The 12,592-nt window shown below is 38.0% G+C and overlaps 1 protein-coding gene across 2 annotated transcripts in view; it reads right to left on the reverse strand.

Moving 5' to 3' along the window:
* Positions 1-513: 513 nt before the first annotated feature.
* Positions 514-12,592, reverse strand: part of RAB3C (RAB3C, member RAS oncogene family) — a 125,654-nt gene continuing 113,575 nt past the window's right edge. For both annotated transcript variants that reach the window (XM_085041919.1, XM_085041920.1), the window contains exon 5: positions 514-8,797. In XM_085041919.1, coding sequence (XP_084898045.1) covers positions 8,610-8,797 — 188 coding nt within the window. In that variant the 3' untranslated portion in view covers positions 514-8,609. The remainder of the gene's footprint in view (positions 8,798-12,592) is intronic.

A 12,592-nucleotide genomic window follows, 5' to 3' on the forward strand; every position in this document is an offset into this window, starting at 1 on the left:
TAAATTCAGGAGTCACAGCAGGGTTCAAACTAGCACAAGTGTGTGTATGTGTTGGAAAAAGCAATAACTGGACAGTGACACATCATAATATATGTGAAATAACCACCCACCACAACTGAGATGGTGCATAAGATTACATGATCAACTAAAACAGCATGCAAAAATCCCATAGACTGTTTAGCAGTCTAGACAGTGAAAAATCAAAGAAAAAAATTGCCCTATTTTAAAGGGTCAGCATATAGGCAGGATGTTTTTGCTAGGGAAATGTCTAAAAATCTTTCTCCTTCAGACTATTAGGGCAAAGTCTTCAGGGAATTCTGTGGAATTCATACACAACTACAGTCACCAGTGCTACTGAGAGGATATTAGTGAAATGAGTTATTGCATATGTGGTATCTTTGTACATTATTAAGTCAAAAATGAAATTATTCTCTCCCAGTTTTAGTAAGTAAAAGGAAATAAATGAGTGGCGAGGGGTGGGGTGTAAGACCATGTAAGACCACAACCAAGATATTCGTGAATATAGTCTCTTGAATATTTATTGTAGTTGCAAAAGGAAGAAAAACAAAATTTCAGCAAAAAAATTAAACAAACAAAATTCACTTGGTATACAGAAGTCACATACAAACAGAATATCCAATGGAATACACATGGTCTCTACGTCCACATAGAATTAAAATTCTTCATGTGGATAAAACTTGTACTGAACATTCAAACAAGAGCTTCCATGGATGTATGGAGAAGATTCACAAAATTTATCACCCAGCAGCATTTTAGCTAACATATTTTTTAAAACCACAGTAACTATATTGCAGTAAGAGTCGGGGGAGAAGGCACAGACTGAGTCTCACCCCCTCACAAAGGTATCCTAAGCAAGTACTTCAATTTTGCTTGAAGAACAGTTCAGCAAACAAGTGAGTTTGAGGGAACCAGAACAGCTGTATTTTATCAAGGTAAGTGTTTATCTTTGTGCATGTAATCACATGTCTACGAGGAATTATTAAAAAAGCTAGGTAAAATTATCTGCCAGCCCTTGAACTGTCAGGTCACTTAGCAATAAAAAGTTCAGGGAGTCCTGTAGCAGGGTGTATATCCCCATTTAAGAGGTACATTATATTATGACTTTGTTTTTCAGCAACAATTATGCCAAGAATTTCCTTTTTATATCAACCCCAAATTTCTATCTGCATACATTTTCATTTCACTCTGGTCTGTATAATTTTGCAGAAATTTTAATGGCACTAGGTACAAAAAAAGTTTTTAAAGGATTTTTCAGGTCATTGCAAGTACTGTTATGTGCTACTTAATGCAATTTGCCTACTCTGCTTTCTCAGAGAATGTATTTGATGACATCAGAAAGGAAACTCATGATACAGGTTTCCAGTTGGCCTTAGAGTTTCATTCTTTTCCAGAACAAGCAAATTAAAAAAAAAAAAAAGAAAACAAGGCAACAAGCAAACATATCTAAATCACCTTTGTACATTGTCACAAAAATGCGTCAGAACAAACTAAAAATCTACCCATGTACCTTTTAGCATGGTACTAATAAATATACTTTTTTAGGAAAATTGTTTGGCAAAACCAATTCCTCCCCATGGCCCAGACTCAGTGGCCTGTCAGTATTTAGCAAATTCCCTGTGCAGATGACACATGCCTTTGAAACCAGAGATGCAGCAAGAATTAATAGAATGAGCTTCTCTGCTCATTCTGTGGGCACAGCTGGTAACCCATGACAGATTGGTGATTCAGGGTTTAAGGTCCCAGATGTGCCCAAGGGTGCTGCTAAGTACTGATGGCCTTGTTCATGTTCTTAGAGAACCATTAGAATTATGAAAGGAAGCAGGAGAAAATAAATTATTGTATTTCTCCGTTTAATTTCATGGTTAGATTCTGCTCTGCATTTTGTTTCCATTTGCACTGCAGCTTTACTCCTAACAGTGGAATTGTTGAAATTTGAGGGCCATGTAACAGTGGAGTGAAGAATGTGATGAGTATCTTTAAGGATGTATCTTCCATCTTTAGGATGTACAGAAGTCAAGAAACTCAATTGTCGAAAATTACTAAAAGTCACCTTCCACTCTGCTGTGCTGCTGACTGTGACCTTCGAGCTGTTAACAAACACATTAAACCAGGGCACCAACTGTAGTTTGACAAATCATCTGCAAGAATATTGGGTATTTAATATTTCAGGTAAGTATTATGGGTTAACTGTATCAGATCAAAGAAAACATGCCCACATGATAATACGCAACACAACCAGACAGAGCATGTAACTGACTGTTTAAGAATAAATAGCTAACTCACCATAACTACTGATTTCTAATAGGTTCATTTAATGCTTCTAGAGAATATGTTTTAAAAATATAGGCAGACAGCTTAGAAATCCTTTTAAGTATTTTCTGACTGAAAGCATTGTCCCACTAGTGTTGGTGTAACATGACAATTTTGAAAACAGGACACTTAGAACCCTAAAAGTAAAATTGACATGCACTTGCAGTAAACATACAAATATTTTTAACCATAATCTCATATATGAAAAATAGTTTAAGTCACTTAAGATTATTCTTACACTACACTGGTGAAATGTTTACTATATAATTTTTCTACAAGACGTGTACATTTACTAGAAATCTTAAGCCACACAGGCATCATCAACAGCTTATCACACATACATGATGCTTCTTCCTTTCACACAAGTTTATTTACACTGAGTAAATAATTAAATATTGCACTTATTGGCCCATGATTCCTCAGTTTTGAGGTATTCAAAAATAGAAAAAATATCTATTTTTATAACATATTTTTTCATGCAACATGTAAGACATTTGAAATCCACGAACACTAGTATATAGATTACACATTGTGACAGTCCAACTGAGTCACAACACATCTGACATTACTGACAAATTACCAAACAGGAGTTACACCACAAACATTCCATTTATCACTAGTTGCAGGTACATGTCAGAATTACTTGAGGAAATTTGTCACCAGAAGTGGTAAAACATCTCTAGCTTTCATTTTTGTGTGTTATATGTGAATGTGATATTATGGAAAAATTAGGACTTTTGCTTCTCCCCAGATCAGTTACTAAGTACATCATTCTACAAATGACAAGCCATCTACCTCTGCTGGAACCATGGATGATAAACCTATGGTCTTCCAATGTAACACATTGGATTTCCAGTGGTAGTGACAATTTATGGATAAATTCCACTGTGATATTTGGGAAAGGTGGCACTGAATATGAACAAGTAACAGTGGGAACTGAATGAGTATTAAAGATGTACTACTGTGTATATATGCATCTAATATGTATGCAGTCACAAAATCTGCTTCACTGAACATCCATGGATAAAAAAAAGAAAAGAAAAAAAAAGGGAAAAAAGGGAAAAGTTTAATTTGCAAAGATGGACTACATTTACCCCAAAATAAATAAAATCGACAGAATTTAAAATTAATTCAAATAATTGAAATTAGCTTTCTTTTTGAATGAGACTTGACAAGTGATGAACCTTAGAGAATCTAGAATCAGAATGTATGGTTTAAATGGTGCAAATTAACACAATTTACTCCTCTGTTGGCATAAGTGAAGCCATGTTCCTTTACACCCCCGAAGGGTTTATCTATGAGGACTCAAACTCATGGTCTCACATTGCTAAATCTGTCCTTCTAAAGAAGAACTAGGCTCATACACTGTGTGTCTATATGAAACAGGCCAAGAAGGAATCAGTCTGTCAGCAGAGCAGAAGTTTAGTTGATGCCTGTAAAAATGCAAATAATAAAACTTACACCTCAGAAAACAAATATATAAAAGAGTGGCTGGGGAGGGGTGAAGTTTGGAAGGGGACTTCTCTTGGAATTCAATTGCAACATCATTTGTCTCCTCTGAAGAAACAAATGCATAACCATAAAATGTAGAATTTTTGTAACTTTTTCCCTAAAAATGGCAAGCTCAAAGTATTCTCAAAGTTAGGATCAAACTCCACCAAATTTTATGCATCCTGAAATAGCACTTCATTTCTAAAATAAAGAAGGTGCAGGTGGTACAGCTGAATATAAAGAGCTGAGCAGACTGGGAAGAAAATCTTTCAGACTGGTGCTCTGGAAAAGGCCACATAGATGTAGCTGCTCAGGTAATTTCTCTAGGCATTACATTAAGTATAAGCACAAAGGAACAAAGAGTTCCAGATAACAGTCTTACTTACACAGCTGTTCAAAGAGATAGAGTATTTTTTGACAGTAAATTAGTCTAGTCCATATGTATTTAAAACACCAAATAAACAAGTCTAAATAAACTAACCACCACCACCACCAAAAATAACAGATACAGTATTAACTCAGTTGCACTTATAACTTGTGAACATGAGCTCTTAAAAGAATGAAAAACATGCATCTGAAGGTTCAACCCAGCAGGGCTGGCTAGCAGTTCAGCAGGCTGGTGCCAGAGACACCTCAGGAACCAATCAATCCCCTGCTCCTGGGTGCTCCCAAGGCATTTTCTGACCGCTAGCTAGCTTGAAGGTGCAGCAAGCAACACATTGTCAGAGCATGATAAGGCTGGTGCATTGCCTAAGCACAGGATTAGCCTGCTGCTATAAGCTTTAGTTTAGATCATAACTAGGAAAATGGGTTGTATAGTATTAGTTCAGCTTCAGCTGGCATTATGGAGCTCAGGACCCTCTGCCAAAGGCATCTCATCTCTCAGAAATGTAATATGCTCTGTGTATCAGCTGCTGCATCTCACCAAGTGGCTAAATCTCAGCTGAAGGGGGTATCTGTGGCTGGACCAGTGATTTGCTGTGATATTCAGTCCTATTACTACACTGAGAGTGACAATAAATTAGTGCAAGTTACGCAAGAACTTTCTCACCAAAATTTGTGAAGAGGCCAAGATAGGGTTTTTTTCTGCTATCCCAAGTTTCACCTTAGTGGCCCCTCCCCTCTTCCATCAAAAAATGTGGTGCTTTGTATCCTGATACTTGCTCTTGATGGAATTGTGCTACACTGCTGGATGGATCAGGGATATAACCAAAACCTGCTTGTGTCCTTCAGTAATTCATAATCACTGACTGTTGGATATATGTGAAGGCATCGATTGCTTAAATTTAGGCCATTGATCAAATTGTGATGGGTTCTTCAAAAATGTTCAGCCAACTTGAATTTAAGAAAATTGCAGTTCTATCAACTAAGTCAAGAGGAGCCAAACCAGATTGACACAGGTTTGGATATCCTACCCCATAGGAGGTCAAGGCATGATTTTAGATAGAATGAAAATTCTAATACTGCTAGTCCCATCAGAATTCTTGGAATATTTGGGGAAAGCATAGTAAGTTACTTCTCAAAAGCTTTTCTGTCTTTAGTGTTTTTCTACAACAGGCAAGTTCCAGTTGAGAGAGGTACTGAGATCATGAAGCTCATGATCTAAATGTCATCAAATTTTATAGCAGAAAACTCAATATTGCTGTGAAGCATGTGGCTGCAAAAGCCAATCTGTGTTGGAGAATCAAAGCCTACTTTTCCAAGAGTAGGTAATCGAGATTATTAAGAAAAGGCCTGCTTGAACTTCCACATGTTTTCAATTTCAGAGAAGGTCATGATAGGATAAATTTGGTTTGATGGGACCTCAGCAGGTCATGATTTCCAACTTTCTACTCAAAAGAGTGTCAACTGAGAGGGCTGAGCAGTTTCCCGAGGGTTTTAAACAGTCTGGTCTGGAAAAACTCCAAGTATTTTATTTGAGCATTTTAAAAATTAATCTAATTCTGAACTCTGTGACAATGTCTGTGTGTTAGTACAAAGTTTCTAGGAGATTTTAAATACTGACTTGCTCTGCTGCTGTACTTCAGATGAGCTTTTTCCTTTTAAAACATTTTTGGCACTCTAAGGAACAGCACTACTCTGACAACTGCTTCCTCCAACCACCCCATCCCACAGAGAAGGCCAAATATTTGTAAAGGCCTGGGAGGTAGGTTGCCTCAGAAACATGATGCAGAGGTTCTCCCTCTTATATTTTGCTGTTACTCTTCTGCCCAGACTCCTGATGCAAAATAAAAAGCAGTTTATCCCCATTATGTAAATAACTATTAATCTACCACTCAATTTGTTTAAAAATATATGTGCTAATAATGTATCTCTACCACCAATTAGCGTCTAAATGGTCATAACCAGGCAGGGAGGGTCTTAAATTCATTGCAATGGAATACAAGCAAAGGGTGGCTGCAGTAAGGGGCATCTTGAAGCCTTTCTTCCTTGCTGCACTGTGCACAGGACATGACCATTTCACAGCAAGCATCTCAGAGCAAAGCTGGAAGAATACTTGCACTTCTAGCCAAGCTGCATGATCCAGGATATGCACAAGCTCATTGACAACATGATTGTGTCTCTCTTCTCCTTGCCTGAGATGGTTCAGACTAATAATACAACCCAAAATTTGTCTAAAGCATTTGAGAGCTGAAGCTGAGTTCTGTCTCAAGGCTTTCCTGCCCCTTATTCTTGAGAAGGAATCACAGACATAACAAGAAAAGCATGGAAAACTGCCCATCAACCATCTCAAATGAAGCTTCCTCAACTTTGTTTTGCTACTTTTTCAAATCAGCTGGTACCTTGTGGTTGAAAAGGTACTAGTCAAAGTCTCTCACCACAATTAGCAACATGCTGTCTTAGACAGGGCAGAGAAAAGCAACACCCCGGAGAGAGACAGGCTCATGGTTCAGATAGCACATGCCTCTTCCACCTGGCTGCTCATCTGCCCGAAAGAGGATGGTGCTGCCTCTTCATGAAGGTAAATCAGTCTCTATGTCTACAAGGGAAAAAAGTGCTTAAGTAAACTAGCTAACAGGACAGACATGGTTTGAAAACCCAGACTGAAGAAAGAACATTTATTCATTTAAGTTAGGCAGCCCACGTAGCACCCCTCTGGCATATCCATTTTACATGTGTCTATATGCCTTGTTAGGAAGTAATTTTTTCTTCCAAAGCGTGTCAAAGTGTGTCAAAGTGTATGTAGATTATTTAATCAGCTTAAAATATGTGACCATTTTCTCCTAGTGTGTATCAGGAGTTATATAAATTACCTTCAAAAAACAGAGGCTGTACAGAAGTATTTCTTTGCTGTTGTGAGTCATTTGTTGTACCATTGATACTTCCTTTTTTTTTTTTTTTTTAAGATTTATCCCACTGCTGACAGATTAAAAAATGTCAGCCTTGTCATAAATTTTGTCTAATTGGAAAAATAAAGTAATCAATGCTTCTTCAATTTTGCAATTTAGTTAAAGAAGGTCACCGTGATGCAACAAAAGCAGTTGTACAAAAGTACTTCAGGGCACAGTTATAAGAAATTTCCACCAATTACTAGAGGAGTAAAAACTGTGAAATATAACCATTTTAAATATTTTAACTTAATCAAAAAAGCATTTGTGTACTTTATTCTGCTATCTTCACAGCCTTTTGCTGATTTTGTGAATCTATACAGCCTAAGACTAGGAATATTGAGAATTTTTTTTATTCCTAAAGTTTTAAAAATCCTAATTTTCTTGCCAAAATAAATGGAAAAAAATGAGGTCAAACTTCAGTTCATTGACACCATCAGCACTTCTACAATAGGTCTAAGTAAAATGCAGACATTTGTAGTCAGTGTAGTGGCAGCTGTCTCAGTGACTGTATAGGAGATGAAATTCCTGAAAACTGAAGCATGCAGGTATGACAGCAACATGACAAGGCAGTTTTTGGCTATGAACAACCAAGCACAATGGATTTGGCTCTGTCAGACATAATACAGAACTGTGTGGTTAATATCTCATGCAGGCATAAATGGAAAGAGCTAGCCAGCATTTTACTACAGGGGTAGGTAAGATATAACCACGGAATGGGAAATTAAGTCCAGTTTCAGAAAATTATCAGATAGACATGCAGCTCCTATGTAAAAGTAAATACATTAGCAATCCAAACAGGATGAATTATCTAACATCTCTGAGAGTCTGGACTGAATATCCACATCCAGTTGGAAATTCATAGGGAATTTTTGTGGCTTTGGGCCCAGGAACTAACTTCTTTCTAATTTCTACGGATTTCTAGTCAGCCAGGATGTGTAACAGAATGACTGTACACTTGCCAAGGCAATGTGCCCCATGAAGTGTCCCTTGTACAAGTGATTTGGACAGAATGAGGGCTTGGCTCACTACAGGAATACTTCTAAATTAATTTTCAGTAAGAAAATATACAAGTGGCATCAGGAAGCTTACTCAAAACACCCTGACCACTGCCCTAAAGATTCAACTAATATAACTTGAAACTGGTGAAGCGAGAGACAATTCTAGGCAAATGTGGTCTGAGGACACGGCACCAGCTGAAGTGTGATGTAAAACAGTAAAAAGAAAAGATAAATTATTATATACCCTGCATGCAAAAGCCAGATTCTAAAATATGGATCATTCTTTCAGACTTATAACTGCTCCATCCCCATACGTATATTCAAACAGCTGATGATGTAAAACAAGACTGTTCTCCCCAATAAATTAATAGGACAGTGTAAATAAAGGCATATAGACCATTCATAGATACTCCGTTGGCAACAGAACACACTGGAGCTGCCTTTGCTGATAGCTGCATTAGCAGCTGCAGTTGGGCTGCTGTGGAGGAGGGGTGTCCTTTAGCTGTGTGTTCTGGTTGCTGGCAGCAATGGCGGGATTAGACTCCAGACTTTCTGACATTTTCTCACAGATGATATCCACAAGTCGCTCAAACGTCTGCTTGACATTAATGTTTTCCTTGGCACTTGTTTCAAAAAATTCAAATCCTAAGAAAATAAACAACATGTTTATGTTCTATGCATATTTCCGCATCCCCAGTAAATACACAAATTTCTCTTGACCAAGAGACACAAAGAAAGGAGACACATGAGATCACACATACAAAAGAGCAGTTAAAATTGTAACAATCAGAGTAAGTACACGAGTGCTATTGACGTTATACAAAGCATGATAGTCAGGACAGCTCCAAATATATTGCCTTAGACAAATTCTACTTTAAAACAGTTTAATCTAAAAATTGATACCTGTTTGAGAGTATTATTTTAGAAATGCCATGTATATCCAGGCATTTGGAAGTAGTAATCTGCTGCTCCATCTCTAACTATTATGCTCCTTTAGGTATTATTCAGTTGGAAACAGCAATTTTTATTGTGTTATTAAGGTGGTGCCAAAATATAAAATCATACTTGGAAAAGCATAGGTGAAAAACCAAGCAAGATAAGGAATTATTTTCATGACTTGATATTTGGTAAAGTTAGACAAGAATCCATGGCAACAAAGGGGTTCCCAACTCCACAAACCAAACTACTAAAAAGATACAGAAATCCACAGAAGGAAGAAAGCATCTTAATTAATTTGTATAGAAGGATTTTGCATTTATTAATTCCCCGTGATTAACCCAAAGGCAAAAACAGAGCTATCCGTAGCCCATAAGGGACACTGGAGGTCTTTAAGGAGCAGAGACAGCTGTTCTGAGCTTTCCAGAGACAGTTTCCCTAAGTTCTCTTCTCTGACCCTATTTGCACCATGTCTCACTTCCCACATGTGTCTCATTCACCTAGGCCAGGCTTGCAGCTTGGGGGTCAGCCTGCAACCCAGAAGGTGTCTGACAGTGCTGGGTCTTGCATTGTGCTTGTTTCCTTTGCAAAGCATTTGTCTTTTTTAATTTATTGTTTTCTAGGACTTTCCTCACATGCTCTACCTTTTTCCACAGTTATGACATTGCTCACCTCCTCCCTGATAGTACAAAACTTTCTTCAACTTCTGTCTTTCCACTACCTATGGGTTCAATATTGAAACAGTTTACAAAACATCTGATTCACTGGTAGTTTTACAAAAGCCTTGCATAACTATTTTGATTCTTTGTGATTAAATCTGAATATTAATGTGCAATTACCACTGTCTTTAATTACGAGAAAAATCCCTGTAAGAAAATTTCAATCACTTGAAACTCCATGAAGAAGGACAGAAAACAGATCTTTGTGGGTCTGGTGGTTTTGTTTATTTTTTTAATGTTTTGTTTGTTTTACACTGTTTTGAATAGCCACGTGAAATTTAAATGCAATTACTTTGGTCACATTTGTATAATGTATTCAATATGCCATCTAAACAGATTGTAATGTGCACATTCAGTCCTATAACTGTTTCCCATGCAGCTTTTGCATATTTGAGTTCTACCCTAGAACTACTGCAGATAATTATATTTAGCTTGGCACGATATCCCAGCAAGCAGTAATAACCAATATACAAACTCAACACTGCTCTGAATTTTTTTCATATTTTTAATTTCTGTAAAGTGCCTTGGACTGAACTGTCACAAAGTACTAAAACATTTAAATTCATAGGAGCTAGGCATTGGCCAAAGCTAATGTTCATAGGTATTCTAGATAATAAGAGCTATAAATATTGTATAGGGATTTGGTCATAGAACTTCTGTTAGTATCAGGAAAAAGTGTAACAGGTATGAGAATACATTGCCATAAAAACTTTTCCATTCCACATTTCGCTGGAAAGCAGGAAAACTGTGCCAAAATAAAATACCATCTACAGAAACGGTATACTGGGATATAGTTTAAATCTATATGGTATTGCTTTAGTTTAACTTTCCTCACACATTTCCTTTGCTCTAAGCTAGAAGGAAAATAGGAAAGCCAGTGTAGCATCACTTGCTGGTGGCTTTGGCCCTCCCACAGAGCTCCATGTGGGAGAAAGCTGTTCAGATCATTTGGAAGCTGCTTGGAGGAAGCAAGGTCCTCCACAATTTCAGTCTGCTTTGTTGAAACCCAGCTGCAACTTTACCACAGCAACACCATCAAGAATTTTCCACAGCTGTTAGTGTCTGCTCCACAGGAAGCAGGAGGAAAGCAGCTGATCCACAGAGGAGCAAACAGAACCACAGGGCAGAAGGAGTGAGTGACAATGAGAGAATGGCACACCAAAGCTTTGGAGAAGATGATAGGAAGATCAGTTTTAAGAACATTTATGAGTGGAAGTTTTTACAGTTATAAAGGTGGAATAATAAGCACATCAGATGACCATGAAATAGCAGATGTTATATCTAGGTAAGAGATCTGGGCAGAGAAAAGCAGAAAGTGAAAGGAAAAGAGACACTAAAAAGAGAGAAGACCCATGTCAAGAAATACTGTAAAATGGATAAAAACAAGAAAACAGGACCCCTGTCATGGTGAGGATGTTTTGCCTAAGAAAATAATGAAAAACTTAGAGGCACCCATTCTCCAAGTCAAATGGAGGATTACAGAGGCTCAGGTACAAAGTCATTTATTCAAATAAAATACAACTGTGGTGATTTCCATGGAATACCGGATATGATTTTGATGTAAGAAGGAAATTGTAGCAGTGGTAGCTGGATATAAGGCTATGATTGTGTTCCATCACCTTAGACATCAATTGCCTGGACCTTCTAGACTAGGCTTTGCTTCATAGATGAGACAATGGACAGACCTGTGAGAGGGTGACTCTCCCAGCTGCTGCACAACAGAGTAAATGCTTTAATCTTTACCAGAACTGTGCAGGCTGGAATTTTGGACAGTCTTGGAAATTATCCCCACAGCTACTGCTATGTATAGGCCATATGATAGGAACTATTTATATGCTTGAATGTGCAAATAAACATCTCAAGAAGAGGATGGGGCATACTTGTGAGCTCCTCCCAGGCAGCTCCTGCTGTAGAATGGATCCAGATGCATATAGGGAAGACACTTGTAGGTGGTCCATGCAAACTGTCCTTGCAGGTGCAGAAATGGTCACACAGAAGAGCATTTTGAAACCGGTTAAGACAGTTAAGAAAAGCTTTGTGCACAATTTCCAGTAATCACTGTCAAAGCATTGTGGTATGTATTGAGCAAGTAGGACCAGCTGGATTACAAGAATTCAGCAGAACAGGAGTTCAGAATCCCACCTGATGCAGCCAAAGACACCATTACAAAGACCCTGCAGGAGAGGCTCCTGTAGCCACCTGGACAGCAACTGACTGTCCTGGGCAAGGGATTCAATTTCTTACGTGAGTATTACTTTACGCAAGAGATCTCAACAAATTAGATTGGTTCTTTTTGCTTGTTTGTTTGTTTAACCAAAACTCTGCCTGTGGAACACTTTCAAAGAGCTATACAGCTTTTTTCCGAGCAGAGTGCGCCTGGAATTGGTTGTTTTCATTCTCTTATGGAATATCTTGCAGATTTTTTTCCCCACGACACCTCCTTCTCTCCTGACTCATCTTGCAATTATTTTACTAATAGCTCTTAGACACCCTAAGCTTCTAAAATCCCTGTGTATGACAGCCTCACTTCTATGACTTTTATTACTTTCTTCAGGGTTTTTTTCAACCACTCATAACTAATGGAGAGAAAAGATTTTGCATGGGGCTATAAGTGTGAAGTGAGGCAGCTACCTGGTGATGCCCAGGGAAGCAGAGCTCAAAGAACATCATGTTCCCACCACCTGTGATGATCTGTGCTGCTGATGTGGATGTGGCTGGGCAGAGGAGCTAATTGTAAAGACATGACAAGCCCAAGAGGCAAGTGGGTAAGTAAGGCAGAACAGAG

The sequence above is a fragment of the Lichenostomus cassidix genome, chromosome Z (genome assembly GCF_008360975.1).
Source record: "Lichenostomus cassidix isolate B80296 chromosome Z, HeHo_3.0, whole genome shotgun sequence".
Classification (NCBI taxonomy): domain Eukaryota; kingdom Metazoa; phylum Chordata; class Aves; order Passeriformes; family Meliphagidae; genus Lichenostomus; species Lichenostomus cassidix.